This window comes from Oryctolagus cuniculus, chromosome 18 (genome assembly GCF_964237555.1).
Source record: "Oryctolagus cuniculus chromosome 18, mOryCun1.1, whole genome shotgun sequence".
In the NCBI taxonomy this organism is placed as follows: Eukaryota; Metazoa; Chordata; class Mammalia; order Lagomorpha; family Leporidae; genus Oryctolagus; species Oryctolagus cuniculus.
In genome coordinates this window covers 3748884-3765644 of record NC_091449.1, presented here as the reverse complement: position 1 = coordinate 3765644, position 16761 = coordinate 3748884, and the positions used below count along the sequence as shown (strand labels likewise).

Below are 16761 nucleotides of genomic sequence, written 5' to 3'. Positions count from 1 at the left end.
GCCACGAGGTGGGCGGAGCCTCTGGCCACCACCCAGCTTGCCGCCCTGGTAACACTCAGAATGAAATTCCCAGCCAGCACCGTGGCTCACTAGGCTAATCCTCCGCCTAGCGGCGCCGGCACACCGGGTTCTAGTCCCGGTCGGGGCACTGGATTCTGTCCCGGTTGCCCCTCTTCCAGGCCAGCTCTCTGCTGTGGCCCGGGAGTGCAGTGGAGGATGGCCCAAGTGCTTGGGCCCTGCACCCCATGGAAGACCAGGAGAAGCACCTGGCTCCTGCCTTCGGATCAGCACGGTGCGCCGGCCACAGCAGCCATTGGAGGGTGAACCAACGGCAAAGAAAGACCTTTCTCTCTCTCTCTCTCACTGTCCACTCTGTCAAAATAATAAATAAATAAATAAAACATGCAAAATTAAAAAAAAAAAAAAAAGAAATTCCCTAAACAGGGATGCTGGCATCCCACATGGGTGCCGGTTCAAGTCCCGGCTGCTCCACTTCCGATCCAGCTCCCTGCTCATGCTCCTGGGAAAGCAGTGGAGGACGGCCAAGTGCTTGGGCCCCTGTGCCCACGTGGGAGACGCGGATGGAGCTCCTGGCTCCTGGCTTCAGCCTGGCCCGGGCCTGGCTGTTGTGGCCATGTGGGAGTGAACAGCGGGTGGAAGCATGCTCTTTCTCTCTCTCTACCCTTCAGATGAATAACCCTTTCCTTTCAAGGTGGGGGTTTGACAATTGTTTAATTTCCTAGACGGAACAGACGTGGGGCTGGTCCAGCCCACAGCCACTTCCTCACGGCCAGGCAGTCGGCAGCTGGTGTCCCGAGGCGACCCAGCGACAAGGCCAGGTGTGCGTCTGCCTGTGCCCCGTGCACAGGGTCCAGCCTGGGACCCACAGCCTCCTGCGAGGTGGGAGTGACTGCCAGTCCCCCGGCTGGGAAAACTCAGACAGGGACGGACACACACAAGGTGCCGGGGGGCACCAGGAACTCCACGGGGTCTGTCAGACAGCTCGCTGTTAACACAACCCCACACAGGCCGCTGCCGCCAGCGAGGGCTTCCGGCACCCCCGCCCCACCCCACCCCAGCCGGGGGGAACTGACCGCTCCCAGCCACTCCCAGCGCAGATTCCCAAAGGAGTCACCTGCGGGGAGGCAGAGACCCGGCGCCAGGCAACCCACCCGCCGTCCAGGGCGCTGAGGCCGACAGACACACGGCACCAGCCCTGCCCCCTAGGGAGCGCTGTGGGCATGGCAGCCAGCCGTCCTTGGGTTCATGTGGTGCCAGCTCTGTCCCGCTAGAGAGCGCCGCGGGCACAGGAGCCAGCGGTTCATCTCGAGGCACAGGTGGTGTCGGCACTGCCCCCTAGAGGGTGCCACAGGCATGGCAGCCCGCAGGCCTGGGTCTTGAGGCTCTCGTGGCGTCAGCACCGCCCCCTGGTGGACGACAAGGGCACGGCCAGCAGCAGTCCATCTTCACCTGGCCTCTCCCCAGGCAGACCCGGGTGGCTCTCTGCTCCAGAGGCTACTTGGGGACAGAGGACTCACGGGGCACCTCCAAGCCCACCAGACGGGCGCTTTCATCCCACAGCCTCCGGGCGACCTGCTCGTCCTCAGCCTCAGGGGCCACCGCCTTCTCTTTGAGCCCATGGAAGTACCTTCCAGAAACGCCCTCCACCTGCTCTGCCACGGCCAGGTAGACGCTGGGCTGGGCCGCCAGCTGGGGGCTCTTGACCAGCAGCCAGAAGATCGGTCCTGCAATCGGTGCACACGCTGAGGGAGGGGCCCGCAGGGAGCCCACCCCCACCTGTGCCCATGTGCTTCCCAGCCCACTTGCTGCCTCCCCCAGGAAGCCTCCCTGGCTTTTCCCAGGAAGATGGAGGCCCCGAGCCCTCCCCCTAGCCCTCCGCCCTTACAATAATTCTTACTTAGGGAATGCACCCACTGCAGCCTCACCAAGATTCTCTGTGCAGAGCAACTGCCCACTAAATGTGGGCTACAATGGCCAGGTTGTCAGACTACACCGGGCCCGGTGCCGGGCTGGCCCCTCTGGGGGAGGCCGCATCCACTGTGCCCCTGTGCCCCTCACTGGAAAAATGGGGAGCTGAGGCTCGGGGGTGACGGTTTCCTGGCCGGACCAGTGGTTTGGGTGGCGCCTGGCTTTCCCATGAGGCCCCGGGCTCGGGCACAGAAGAGACGCAGGGGAGGGCGGGCAGCAGCAGGCCCGGGGCGCCCCGGGGACTCACCGAGGGTGAGGCTGGAGAAGGTGGAGCCGCGCATGCCGGTGTGTCTGCCCAGCTCCGTCCGGGCCACGCCGGGGTGCAGCGCGTTGGCGGTCACACCGGCGCCTGGGAAGACGGGAGGATGAGGAAGGCCGGCGGGCAGGGCCGGGCGCCCGCCCTTCCCCGACGCTGCCGCCCTCAGCTCCGCGGCCTCCCCGTCCGGACCCCACCGTCCTCGCTGGGAGACTCGGCATCGGGTCAGCCGTCCCGAGCGGAGCTTTTCTGGACACGCCGCTGGGTTCCGCTCCCCTCCCAGGGGTCTGCGGCAGTGGGGCGGGCGGGACCAGACCACCTCCGAGAACGGGGCCCAGGGCAGACGTCTCGGCCTCGGCACTGCCAACGTTCCGGGCCGTGAGGGCCGAGGGCATGGGGGCAGCTGAGCAGCAGTGCGGGTCTTCACCCCGCAGGCGCCAGGAGCACCCCTCCGCCAGCAGCTGTGCTCACATCTCCAGACAATGGCAACCGAAATCACCCCTAGTTGAGAGCCACTGCCTACAGCCCCAGGTGCCTGTCTGAGATCAGCAAGGACGCCTGGTTAGGACAGGGATCGATTAGCGATGTCTGCCCCGGGCACCAGGAGGGAGCCAGGCACTGTGTTGTGGAGGCAGAGCCTGGCCTCTGTCCTCCCAGGCTCAGAGGGGAGGGAAGAGGGGTCCGGCGGGGCCCGCCACTCGCACCTTGCAGCCGCCGGCTCAGCTCCTTGGTGAAGAGGACGACAGCCAGCTTGCTCTGACAGTAGGCGGCCTTGGTGTCGTAGCGCCGCGTCTGCCAGTTCAGGTCGTCGAAGTCTATGTGGCCGGCCACGTGGGCCAAGGACGAGAGGTTGACGATGCGGGAGGGCGCCGAGGCCTTCAGCTTGTCCAGCAGCAAGTTGGTCAACAGGAAGTGACCTGGGTGCGGGGGACAAAAGAACTTCGTCTTGTAGTAAAGGCAGAGAGAGAGAGAGAGAGAAGAGAGAGAGGGAGCAAGCGAGCTTCCATCCTCTGGTTCACGCCACGATAGCCAGAGCTGATCCAGGTCAAAGCCAGGAGCTTCTTCCGGGTCTCCCACATGGGTGACGGGCCATCCTCCACTGCCTTCCCAGGCCACTAGGTGGGACAGCTCCCGGCACCTGCTGTGCACGGGCAGCACGCTGGCCCTGGACACTGAGCCGGGAGCAGGACAGCTCTCTGTTCTAAGGGACCTGCGTCGTGGCCGGGCGGGCAGACCACGAACAAGAACACAAAGCAACAAGTGACAGTGACAGTGAAGGAGTCGGACACACCGGCAGGCCGGCCACGCCCACGTGAGGAGCCCACACCAGGGCCCGGGTGGCTCTCCCAGCGAGCCCCTGCCTCACCCAGAGCGACAGGAGAGGCACAGCAGCCAAGACTTCTCTGGACCAGGGGCTGACGAGTGACCGTGGGGCCACCTGCCCGTCCCAGAAATGGAGTGGGACCGCCCCTGGCCCGGGCCTCGACGAGTGACCGCCGGGCCACCTGCCCATCCCAGAAATGGAGTGGGACCGCCCCTGGCCCAGGCCTGGACGAGTGACCACCGGGCCACCTGCCTGTCCCAGAAATGGAGCGGGACCACCCCCAGCCCAGGCCCCGACGAGTGACCGCTGGGCCACCTGCCCGTCCCAGAAATGGAGTGGGACCGCCCCCGGCCCAGGCCTCACCCAGGTAGTTGACACCGAACTGCATCTCGAAGCCGTCCTCGGTGGTCCAGTGCGGGCACCGCATCACGGCCGCGTTGTTGATGAGAATGTCCACTCGCTCCTCCTCTGCAAGACGGGCACGCGCATCAGGGTGCAGCGGTGTCCCCGACACCCGCCCCGCAGCAGTGTGTGAACCCCACATCCCACACCAGGGCGCCTGGACCCCACTCTGCCTCCGTCTCCGATTTCAGCTCCGTGCTAATGTGCACCAAGTACTTGGGTCCCTGCCACCCACCTGGGAGACCCAGTGGCAGCTCCTGGCTCCCGGCTTCAGCTTGGTGCAGCCCTGGCTACTGCGGGCATTTGGGGAGTGAACCAACAGGTGGAAAACAGGTGGATCTCCTTCTCCGTCTCCCCCCTCCCTCCCTCCCTCTCTCTCTCTTCCAGTTTGTGGCCCCGTGACCCCAGGACCCCCTCCCCCACTGAAGCCTTAGAGCCCTCCCCTGCAGGCTCCCTGGGCCTCAAGCAGGGAGCCGGGGAGCGCGGCCGACAGGTGCATCTCAGTCCCAGCCCGACACCCAGCTGGCGCAGTGGGGAGGAGCTGTAGCCGACAGGCGCCTCTTAGTCCCAGCCCAACACCCGGCCCGCACAGCGGGGAGGACACACAGGCTGCAGCCTGTCTCCTCTTCTGTAAGACAGGCTGAGCAAGGGAGACCACCCCCACCATCACACGGGTCTCAGGCTCCGCAGCCAGGCCCAGGCCCGGGGGCCGAGACAGCAGGGTGCATGTCCCCTCTCCCAGAGGCCGCAGGGGCCACGTGAAGGCATCGGCACGGCCCCGGCCGCTCGCTCTCCCTGGCTGTGGACGGCGGGACGCGAGCCTCACGGGGTTACGGCCACCCTTCCTGGACCACCTCGGTGAAGACCCTGCCTCCAAACAAGGCCCCCTGCAGAGCCACGGTGAGCCCTAGGGTTTTCGGCAGATAACCAGTCAGGGGACCCACACCCAACACCGGGACCTTGATCTCGCTCTTCACGTGGGGAGGAGGGGTGGGGCGGGCCAGCCAAGACCCAGCCCTCCCCAAGCCCCAGCCAATCACGTGGCCCTGTGACTCAATGCCCCCTTTGCAAAAGAGACAACAGTACAGACCCGCCTGCCCGGGGAGACCTGCAATCATCATTCACCGAGCGAGCACTTGCTAACACCTACTTATTTCCGGGCACTGGAAATACAGGGTGGACAAGACAGCCAAGGCCCTGCCTTCGCGGGACGGACACGCCGGCGCCACGAGACACAAGGCACACGTCCGGGGACCGGCGACACAGGCTCGCACTGGAGAGAACAGGGCTGCTCCAGGGAACCCCGGGGGCGCTGGGGGGCAAGAGGCGAGGTCCGAGCCAGCAGAGCAAAGGCCCTGGGGTCGTGGGGCACCCGTGGCGCTCCCACTCACTTCCTGTTTTGCTCCACCGGGATACCTTTGATTTTCCTTGCGTGTTAACTGCGATAAAACACGCAGAGTGCAAGAGGTGCCCTGAGGTCTCCGCTCTGGATGCCGGCCTCAGGAAAACACGAGAGGCCGGCCCTCCACCCTGACACGGCTCCCCCCGCTCCCCCAAAGCCCACTGCAGACAAGGCGTTTCCTGCAGGAGGAAGAAGAGGAAGAAGGCTGAGAGGCGGGGCGCTGCATACACAGTGCCGTCCCCTCCCACGGGAGACCCCCGCTGACTTCCGGGCTCCCAGCCTCTGCCTGGGGCCGCCTGGCTATGCGGGCATCTGCGGGGCTGCACGGCCCAGCCCCCTATAAACTCTGTACAAAGCCACCGTGCATTCCTCCCGCAAGCGCCCACCACCGCCTGCGACCCGGCCGGCGGGCCGAGGGAGAGAGGCCGCCTCAGAGACGCGGACGCCCTCCCGGAGGGAAACCGCAGAAGGGCACGAGGACGCCCACAGCAGCACGCCGCGATCACGAACGCCCGGGAGCCAAGCGCCCACGCAGAGGGGCAGTGAGCTCGGCCGTCGGAGCTCAGGGCCAGCGGGGCTGCACGACACAGCGGGACGCTGGGAGCATGGCGTCCTGAGAGGGTGGGGGCAGCGGGGGCAGCACTGGGTGTGGGGGGGCAGCAGGGGCAGCACCGGGTGGGGGGGGCGGTGGGGGCAGCACCAGGTGGGGGGGCAGTGGGGGCAGCACCGGGTGTGGGGGGGCAGTGGGGGCAGCACCGGGTGGGGGGGCAGTGGGGGCAGCACCGGGTGGGGGGGCAGTGGGGGCAGCACCAGGTGGGGGGGCAGTGGGGGCAGCACCGGGTGGAGGGGCAGTGGGGGCAGCACCGGGTGGGGGGGCAGTGGGGGCAGCACCGGGTGGGGGGGGCAGTGGGGGCAGCACCGGGTGGGGGGGCAGTGGGGGCAGCACCAGATGGGGGGAGGGGCAGTGGGGGCAGCACTGGGTGTGTCATGGCTCTGCTCTGTGTAAGGGGTGGTGCACTTACATTTGCCACTTGCTGTATATATGCATACAACCGGCCAGCAGGTTAAGCCTCCGCCTGCGACACCAGCATCCCACAAGGGTACTGGATCCAGTCCCGGCCGCTCCACTTCCAATCTAGCTCCCTGCCAATGCCTGGGAAAGCAGCAGAGGAAGGCCCAAATCTTCACCCATGTAGGAGACCTAGATGGGGGCCAGTGCTGTGGCGCAGCGGGTAAAGCCGCCACCATATGGGCGCCAGTTCCAGTCCCGGCTGCTCCACTTCCCATCCAGCTCTCTGCTATGGCCTGGGAAAGCAGTAGAAGATGCCCAAGTCCTTGGGCCCCTGCACCCACGTGGGAGACCTGGAAGAAGCTCCTGCCTCCTGACTTCAGATCGGTGCAGCTCTGGCTGTTGTGGCCAACTGGGGAGTGAACCAGTGCATGGAAGACCTCTCTCTCTCTCTCTCTCTCTACCTCTCCTCTCTCTGTGTAACTCTAACTTTCAAATAAGTAAACAAATCTTTAGCCTGGCCCATACCTGGCCATTTTGTCCTTGGGGAGTGTCTCTCCTCGCTCTGTACCGCTGCCTTTCAAATGCGTAAATAAAACCTTTAAAATAAACAAACACGTGACACAGCTCCCAACAGGCTGCACGAGGAGCAGGACGGGCGGTGAGGGCTCCGCACCACCCCCGACCCACAGGGCCACGCTCCGGGACCCCCGCGGAAGCCGGGCACTCCACGTGCTGTCTCTTCCTGCACGCGCGCACCTGTCGCGAAGTGTGATTCCCAATCGGGCCCAGCGCGAGAGCAACCGGGATGAAAGAAACAGGACGGCACGGAAGCACGCCAGAGCAACAAGTTCAGGAATTATTTCCAGAACTTTCCACGTAACAGTTTCCTACTTTTTTTAAATGAACTCAGAGCCCACACCTGACTCACCGGTGTCCCCGGCGTCACCCGAGTCTGCCGAGCAGGACACGGCGATGAGTCAGCGTCACCGCCCTCCCTCCCCACCCCCGCGGTCCCCCCCCCCCGACCAGGGGGGCACCCCACCGCATGTGGCAGGTGAATGCTGGGGTCCTAACCCCTCGTGAGTGCTTTGAGGGGAAGGGTCTGCAGCCCAGACCCTAGTCCTCAACACAGGGACCCACGGGGGACCCGGCGTGGGGGTCTCGCCCCGTCGGGGGAGGCCTGACCTGGTGGCGCCTCCTGCAACCTGGCCCTGCCGGCCCCCGGCTGGAAGCACCCGTGGGCTCACGGCCGTGTCGGCCGACACCCGGAATCCACACGTGTACGCAGAGCGGTGTTCTACAGAACCCGCCCCCTGCACGCGCGGAGAGGCAGAGGCACACGCGGGCTCTATGCTCCCGCGTGGGGTCTGGCTGCTCTGGGGGCCAAGGAGGGCCCCGAAGCCCGTGACCGGTGCCCTCTGTGTCCCCAAGAGGGACCTGCGGGCGGGACCACGTGAACACAGCGGCAGAGACCGGAGCAGCAGGCGTCCAAGGTGCCCGCAGCCCCCGCCCGGCCTCCACAGTGGGGTCACAGGGGGCGCCCACGCCCTGCCAGTGGACCTGCAGCCCCCAGGATTGGGGGGCTGGTCACAGCCGCCCCAAGGGACAAACTCAGGGTCTCACAGCAAGAGCCACCTGGGTGTGTTCTCACCGAGGGCGGACGAGGGGGCCGCCGCACGGGCGACAGGCAGCACAGCCCCCAGGGCTGGACTCGGCGGCTCCGCACCCAACGTGGGGACGGCTCTGGTGGCCACGCCAGGGCGCGCTGCTCCTGGAATTCAGACGGTGGAGGCCAGAGACGCACTCAACACGGGACAGGCCGGGACAGCCCAGCGTCAGCGTGCTGTGATGGACACGCTGGCCCGGAAAGACAACCAGGCACCGGGGCCCAGGAGGCGGCCACCGAGAACACCAGGACCGGCGTCCCCGCCGCCGCTGTCCACCCCGCCCGGGCCGGGCCCAGCCAGGAACGAGCAGGACCAGGGCGTGGGCCGGGCACAGCCCGAGACCCACAGGGGAGGGGAGGCCCGTGGCCGCGCGAGGGAGGGGCCTGTCCTCACCCCAGGCCCCGCGGGACCCCGGCTCCAACGGCGACGGCACAGGGCGGGGCCCCCACCAGGATCGGTGTCCCAGCAGAGACCTGGCTGTGCCCACCGCGGAGACACAGAGAGGGCGGCAACCCCGAGACTGGACTGTGAGACAGACCCTGCTGTATACCACGGCCTGAGAACTGAGACAGACGCCTGCTGTATACCACAGCCTGAGGACTAGGACAGACCCCTGCTGTATACCACGGCCTGAGACTGAGACAGACGCCTGCCGTATACCACAGCCTGAGACTGAGACAGACGCCTGCTGTGTACCACGGCCTGAGGACTGAGAGACCCCTGCTGTATACCACGGCCTGAGACTGAGACAGACGCCTGCTGTATACCACGGCCTGAGACTGAGACAGACCCTGCTGTATACCAGGGCCTGAGACTGAGACAGACCCTGCTGTATACCACGGCCTGAGACTGAGACAGACGCCTGCTGTATACCACGGCCTGAGACTGAGACAGACCCTGCTGTATACCAGGGCCTGAGACTGAGACAGACCCCTGCTGTGTACCACGGCCTGACACTGAGACAGACCCCTGCTGTATACCACGGCCTGAGACTGAGACAGACGCCTGCTGTATACCACGGCCTGAGGACTGAGACAGACGCCTGCTGAATACCACGGCCTGAGGACTGAGACAGACGCCTGCTGTATACCACGGCCTGAGGACTGAGACAGACGCCTGCTGTATACCACGGCCTGACACTGAGACAGACCCCTGCTGTGTACCACGGCCTGAGGACTGAGACAGACACCTGCTGTGTACCACGGCCTGAGGACTGAGACAGACGCCTGCTGTATACCACGGCCTGAGACTGAGACAGACGCCTGCTGTATACCACGGCCTGAGGACTAGGACAGACCCCTGCTGTATACCACGGCCTGACACTGAGACAGACGCCTGCTGTATACCACGGCCTGAGGACTGAGACAGACGCCTGCTGTATACCACAGCCTGAGCACCGTGAGACAGACCCCTGCTGTATACCACGGCCTGAGGACTGAGACCGACGCCTGCTCTATACCACGGCCTGAGGACTGAGACAGACGCCTGCTGAATACCACGGCCTGAGGACTGAGACAGACGCCTGCTGTATACCACGGCCTGAGGACTGAGACAGACACCTGCTGAATACCACGGCCTGAGGACTGAGACAGACGCCTGCTGTATACCACGGCCTGAGGACTGAGACAGACGCCTGCTGTATACCACGGCCTAAGGACTGTGAGACAGACACCTGCTGTATACCACGGCCTGAGGACTGAGACAGACACCTGCTGTATACCACGGCCTGAGACTGAGACAGACGCCTGCTGTATACCACAGCCTGAGGACTGAGACCGACGCCTGCTCTATACCACGGCCTGAGGACTGAGACAGACGCCTGCTGAATACCACGGCCTGAGGACTGAGACAGACACCTGCTGTGTACCACGGCTTGAGCACCGTGAGACAGACGCCTGCTGTATACCACGGCCTGAGCACCGTGAGACAGACGCCTGCTGTATACCACGGCCTGAGCACCGTGAGACAGACGCCTGCTGTATACCACAGCCTGAGGACTGAGACAGACACCTGCTGTATACCACGGCCTGAGCACCGTGAGACAGACGCCTGCTGTATACCACAGCCTGAGGACTGAGACAGACACCTGCTGTATACCACGGCCTGAGCACCGTGAGACAGACGCCGGCTGTATACCACGGCCTGAGGACTGAGACAGACACCTGCTGTATACCACGGCCTGAGGACTGAGACAGACGCCTGCTGTATACCACGGCCTGAGGACTGTGAGACAGACGCCTGCTGTATACCATGGTCTGAGGACTGTGAGACATAGGCCCCTACTGTATACTCCATCTGAAAAACTGCAATACATAGATACCCACTGTATACCAGAGCCTGAGGACTGTGAGACAGATGCCTACTGTATACCACAGCCTGCAGGACTGCCAGACACAGACGCCTACTGTTTTCAAGTCAGCCCAGCTGTGGCACCAGTCCCTCACTCCAGGCTCCCAGGGGAGAGCGGGTGCTGTGGGCTGGCGGTGCAGGCCCGCGAGACACTCCCGCCAGCGCCGGGAAGCACGGACTTGACCCTGCGTCCTCTCACCCTGACCACAGCAGCTCCGCGCCCTGCCCTTATCGCCCCTCCCACCTGAGGGTGGCCCGACGCATCTCTAGCCGTGTCCCCCCGGGCGCAGGGGCGGCCGGCCAGGGGCCGCAGCAGGGAGCGGGTCAGAGAGGAGGGACCGGTACCGGGTCCCATGCAGCTCCTCCGGCTTCGGCGCTGTGCCCGACGCCCACCCTTGGCGGCCAGGGAGAGGCAGCAAACGTTTTCCGAAGGGGCCAGGCTCCCCGGGGCTCCCTGGGCTCGGCCGCCCGGCCCCTACCTGCAATGATCCTCGCGGCAAACTCGCGGACGGACTTCAGGGAGGCCAGGTCCAGGTGCCGGGCGCTGACGTGGTGGTTGAGGGTCTCCCCGCGGATGTCCTTGGCCGCCGCCTCGCACTTGCCCATGTCACGACATGCCAGGATGACCCTGGCCCCTGCAAGCCCAGACCGGAAGACCTGAGTCCGCACGGCCATGCGCGCGGCCGAGTCAGAGCCAAACGCGCACCCGCCGGCCGCAGCCCCGCCGCGGAGCACTACGCAGCCAGGAAAAGGCCTGGTGCGAGCTCTGACCCCAAAACCCGTGGGAAGACGCGGGACAGGCGAGCCCCACGGAGGTGCCCTGGGGAGGGGGGGCGGCCGTGATGGTGGCCCCGCCACTCTGCGGCTGTCCCCAGCTCACGGGGCTGTGCGCGTGCAGGGCGAGCTGTGTGGTCACCCCAGTCGTCTGCTCATCAGAGAACCGCAGCAGGACACGGGAGCGCGCACGCGCACCGGGCGCCGCCCGCCCTGCCCGCTGAGCGCCAGCTCCCGCTCCTCGCTCCTCCCTCCCGGGCCCTGGCCGCCGCTTCCCGCCTCTGTGAACCCGGCTCCCCGGGTCCGTGGCGTCCTAGGGCGTCCGGCTTAGTCCAGGCAGGCGGGACCGCTGGTCAGCGAGGCGGGGCCCCGTCCCGCGTGCGCCTGCCTGTGCGCGCGGGCACAGCTCTCTCTGCGGACCCAAGGGCAGGCGGCCGTACCTCTCCTGGCCAGCTCCAGGGCCGTCTGCTTCCCGATGCCCGTGTTGGCCCCCGTCACGATGGCCGTCTTCCCGGGGATGGTGGCCTTGCTGGGGCAGGCCCCACCGGCGACGTGGTCCCTGGAGGGGAGGAGCCGCGGTCAGCTCCGTGCGTGGCACCCCGCAGGCGCCAGGGCTCACCGTGTCCGGGGCTCCGTGTCCGGCTGGGCCGGCGCCCGGGGAGCCGCCCTGGGGACACAGCTACAGGGCCGCACCACGGCTTCTGCATGTCTGCAACCTGATTTCAGAAAAACAGAGAGCGCTCCCGTCCCTGGGCCTCTCCCCAGACAGCCAGGCTGGGCAGAGGGCTAGGCCGAGGCAAAAGCCAGGAGCTGGGGTGCCCCTGGGCCGTGACCTGCCCACTCCAGCCTGGGGAGACCCCAGCCGTGACCCCACGTCCCCGCACCTGGGGTGACCTGGGCCGTGACCTGCCCACTCCAGACTGGGGAGACCCCGGCCGTGACCCCGCGTCCCCACACCTGGGGTGCCCCTGGGCCGTGACCCCGTGTCCCCGCACCTGGGGTGACCTGGGCCGTGACCTGCCCACTCCAGACTGGGGTGACCCCGGCTGTGACCCCGCGTCCCCGCACCTGGGGTGACCCTGACTGTGACCCCGCGTCCCCGCACCTGGGGTGACCCTGGGCCGTGACCTGCCCACTCCAGCCTGGGGTGACCCCAGCCGTGACCCCGCGTCCCCGCGCCTGGGGTGACCTCGGCCGTGACCCCGCGTCCCCGCGCCTGGGGTGACCCCGCGTCCCCGCACCTGGGGTGACCCTGGCTGTGACCCCGCGTCCCCGCGCTTGGGGTGACCCCGGCCGTGACCCTGCGTCCCCGCGCCTGGCCGCCCTCCCGGCCCGGGAGCGCGCTGCCGGCCGCGAGCCGGCCCGCTGTCCCCGGCCTTGCGCTCCCGCCGCGGCGCGTACTCACTTGAGCAGCACGGCGCCGCCCATCGCCGTGCCCAGCACGGACAGCGGCAGCACGTAGCGGCTCATGCCGGCCCGGGAGCGGGACTCGGGCAGCCGGGCCGCCGCGGGGTCTGCAGCGCGCGTGTGCGGCCCACGACCCGGTCGGGAGCTCTGGCGTGCGGCCCGCGGCTTCCGGGAGGGCCTGGGGGCGTGGCCGGGGCGGGGCTTCCAGGGCCGGGACCTATGGGGATGGGCCCCGAGCGCAGGTACAGCTGGGAGTGGTAGTCTCGGAAGCGGGGGGCGGGGCCTAGCAGCCCGTTCGGATGACGTCACACTCACCCCGCGCTTAGGCGCAGTGCCGGTCTGAGGAGAGATCCGGGTTCGATTCCCGCCGCCGCTGCACCCAGACTCCAGGTGTCTGTCAAACCTATTAGCCTCTTTTCCGCATCTAAAGATCTGTGGTCACCACAGCACCTTCTGTGTAGACCAGGAGAACTTGACACTTCCCGTACTAGAATCTAGGACCTAGCGGCCTGGGGGACAATGGAGGAGAGGCTGGGGTCTGGACTCCTGGTCTGAGGGAGGAGGGGCTGGGCCTGGACCCCTGGTCTGAGGGAGGCGGGGCTAGGGCTGCACCGCTGGTCTGAGGGAGGAGGGCGGGGCCCTCGAGGAGGAGCAGCGTGGTCCTCACTCACTCCGGGACACAGAAGTCTCCGCATGGACGTCACACTGCGGTAAAGCAAACACACCCAGAAGAAAGCACCCAACAGACTCTCGTTTCGCTTGGAGATTCTGCCGGGAGGCCGCGTCTGCTGTGCCTGGGCCCGGTTTGTCGGCAGACCCGAGGGCTCCCAGGCAGCGAGAGCCAGCTGCCGTACAGGTGCCGTGTGTCGCGGCTTCCACGACCCATGGACGTCGCCGTGTGGCCTGCTCCGGGGCGGGAGGACGGTGGGCGCCCTGGCTCTGTGGCTCTCACCCTCCGGGGCTGTGACCCCCTTCTCCCAGGAGAGCTGCGTCTCGATCTGCAGGGCTCCGAAGCCGAGGACCGGGGAGGCAAAGGCGCCACTCGGCCCGGGTCGGGGCCATGAGTGGAGACCCAGCCCGAGGACCAGCAGACTTCCCAGGACAAGGCACACCTGAGTAGGGTTTTGATGGATGGGTAGGAGTTCTGGGAGATGTGGCAGCATTTCCAGGGGCCGGTGGCTCGGGGATGCAGCCGGCAGCTTTAACGGGGCGCAGCTGGTTAGAGATGTGGCCGAGAGGAGAGAATAAAAGCAAACAATTGACCAGCGACCTGGATGCACCTGCTGTTGTACCATGTGATATTTTTCTTAACTTTTCCCCCACGGTCCCTGTTGCACAGAGCAGAGACCGAACATAGCGTTTAATCCACAGCAAACCGCACGAAAGGTGCGCTGGTGGGGAGGCAGCAGGGGTGGCCGGGTCTGAGGGTGGGGCCAGTCTGCCTTCACGCCCCCCCCACCTCTTCCTAGATGTGTACCTCGCCCCCCCACCCACCCCGACTCCGCTTGGGCACCCGAATCACAAAGTGTTGGTTTACTTTTTTTTTTTTTAATTTTTTACAGGCAGAGTGGACAGTGTGAGAGAGAGACAGAGAGAAAGGTCTTCCTTTGCCGTTGGTTCACCCTCCAATGGCCGCATGGCCAGCACACAGCGCTGATCCGAAGCCAGGAACCAGGTGCTTCTCCTGATCTCCCATGCGGGTGCAGGGCCCAAGGACTTGGGCCATCCTCCACTGCCCTCCCGGGCCACAGCAGAGAGCTGGCCTGGAAGAGGAGCAACCGGGACAGAATCCGGCGCCCCGACCGGGACTAGAACCCGGTGTGCCGGCGCCGCAAGGCGGAGGATTAGCCTAGTGAGCCGTGGTGCCAGCCTGTTGGTATCCTTAATATGGAAAGAGCATTCTTGAATCAATAAGGAAAAGAAAGAGGGCCCATCTCGCTGAAGCAAAGACACACTAGGCAGTTTCCAAAGTAGGAAACTCAGGGCACACATGTGCCCCCAGCCTCGCGGGGAACCAGGGAGGACAGCAGTGGGCTGCTTCCAGGGACGGAGAACCAGGGAGGCCAGCGGTGGGCTGTTTCCAGGGGCGGGGAACCAGGGAGGGCAGCGGTGGGCTGTTTCCAGGGGCGGGGAACCAGGGAGGGCAGCGGTGGGCTGTTTCCAGGGGCGGGGAACCAGGGAGGCCAGCAGTGGGCTGCTTCCAGGCAGGAGAGTGGGAGCCATGACGACAGCCAGTGGTGGCAACGGTGCCAGCGACGCCTCCCGGCGTCCCGCGGTGGCAGTGCCGGATCGTGCTGCCGTCCCTCCCAGGGGCTGTTCTACACCGCGTGGCAAAACCCTGCCCGGCTCCGGCCCGGTCCTTCCCCTGGCGAGCACTCCCGGCGGGGGAGGAAGTGGCCGATCGGAAACATCGGCCGCGGGACAGCGTCCCTCGTGACCTGGTCTCTGCAGCAGCGAGATTCTAAAAGCAAAGGACACCCCCCGGGGCCCAGCGGTGGCCGCTCACGCCTTCTCCCCCACCACGTCCCGGAGGCAGAGGGGCCCCGCCCTGACAGGGGCTGACAGGTCCGCCTGGGATCCGCACAGACTCTGCGGCTTCACCAGACTCAGACGTCCGAGGGTATCCGAGAGTCCCTTCATCCCCACCAGAGCACGGAGGGGGGGGCGGCTGTGGAAAGCAAGCAAAGGCAGGGTTAGAGACAGAGAGAGGCAGAGAGAGGGGTACTCCACCCGCTGGCCCACGCCCCAGATGGCTGTGATACCCAGGGCTGGGCCAGGCCAAAGCCAGAGCCAGGAGCTTCTTCTGGGTCTCCCAGGTGGGTGCAGGGACCCGAGCACTTGGGCCATCTTCCACTGCTTTTCCAGGCCACAGCAGAGAGCTGGGTTGGAAGAGGAGCAGCTGGGACTAGAACCGGCGCCCGTATGGGATGCCGGCACTGTGGACGGAGGCACTACCCGCTGCACCACAGCGCCAGCCCCAGGTCTCTAAGCGTGTACACACTTGTATGTGCCTAGGGTGTGAGGAACGGATAAGCGCACCCTGCATGGGGCCCCACCGGGCAGCGGGCCAGGACTTCGGCCCTTCTGTCCTGTTTCCATCCGCATCTTCTCCTGGCTCTTGGATGGGGCGGGAAGCAGGCAGGGGCTCCACACCCCACACAAGGACCTGGCTTTAGTCCCGCCTCATTTCCCATCCCGCTCCCTGGGGGCAGCAGCCAAGGCTCACGTACTGGGTCCCTGCCCCCACGTGGACCTGGGTGGGGCTCCTGCCTCCTGGCTTCAGCCCGGCCCAGCCCTGGCCGTGTGGTCATTTGGGGAGTGAACCAGCGGATGGAAGAGTGCTCTCTCTCTCTCTCTGCTCCCCCCCCCCCCACTCTGTAAGTCTGCCTTTCAAATAGAAATGTCTGTAAAACAAAACAAATCAAGGGAGAATAAATAATATTTTTTAAAGGTGAAAGTTAAAAATAAAATAGAGGCTGGCTGGCCGGCTCAATAGGCTAATCCTCCGCCTGCGGTGCCGGCACACCGGGTTCTAGTCCTGGTCGGGGCGCCAGATTCTGTCCCGGTTGCCCCTCTTCCAGGCCAGCTCTCTGCTGTGGCCCGGGAGTGCAGTGGAAGATGGCCCAAGTGCTTGGGCCCTGCACCCGCATGGGAGACCAGGAGAAGCACCTGGCTCCTGCCTTCAGATCGGTGCGGCCCCAGCTGCGGCGGCCATTGGAGGGTGAACCAACGGCAAAAAGGAAGACTTTTCTCTCTGTCTCTCTCTCTCACTCTCCACTCTGTCTGTCCAAAAAAAAAGGGGGGGGGAGGGCTGGCGCTGTGGTGTAGCAGGTAAAGCTGCCGCCTGCAGTGCCGGCATCCCATATGGACGCTGGTTCGAGTCCTGACTGCTCCACTTCTGATCCAGCTCTCTGCTACAGCCTGGGAAAGCAGTGGAAGTTGTCCCAAGTGCTTGGGCCCCTGCACCCACGTGGGAGACCTGGAAGAAGCTCCTGGCTCCTGGCTTCGGATTGGCCCAGCTCCAGCCATCGCAGCCATTTGGGGAGTGAACCAGCAGATGAAGAGCTCGCTCGCTCGCTCTCTCTCTCTGCCTCTCCCTCTCCATCTGTAGCTCTGCATTTCAAATAAATAAATCTTTTTTAAAACCTTAATACAAATGGTTTAATGCTTTCAAACCTA

General features: G+C 65.5%; 1 protein-coding gene across 1 annotated transcript; it reads right to left on the bottom strand.

Moving 5' to 3' along the window:
- Nucleotides 1–713: 713 nt before the first annotated feature.
- Nucleotides 714–12753, bottom strand: RDH13 (retinol dehydrogenase 13). Its single transcript, XM_070063152.1, has 7 exons — nt 12581–12753; nt 11616–11734; nt 10881–11036; nt 3933–4037; nt 2950–3162; nt 2237–2338; nt 714–1745 (listed from the first exon to the last, which is right to left on the bottom strand). Exons 1-7 carry the CDS (start codon nt 12643–12645, stop codon nt 1516–1518), a joined length of 990 nt encoding a protein of 329 aa, XP_069919253.1. The 5' UTR covers nt 12646–12753; the 3' UTR covers nt 714–1515.
- Nucleotides 12754–16761: the final 4008 nt, after the last annotated feature.

Excerpts from the sequence above, each read along its gene's own strand:
- RDH13 (XM_070063152.1), bottom strand. The coding sequence starts at position 12,645 with ATGAGCCGCTACGTGCTGCCGCTGTCCGTGCTGGGCACGGCGATGGGC. Across the intron at positions 11,735-12,580 it reads GGCGGCGCCGTGCTGCTCAA|GGACCACGTCGCCGGTGGGG; the intron begins GTGAGTACGCGC and ends CCTCCCCTCCAG. Across the intron at positions 4,038-10,880 it reads TGCCGCGAGGATCATTGCAG|AGGAGGAGCGAGTGGACATT; the intron begins GTAGGGGCCGGG and ends CCCGTCTTGCAG.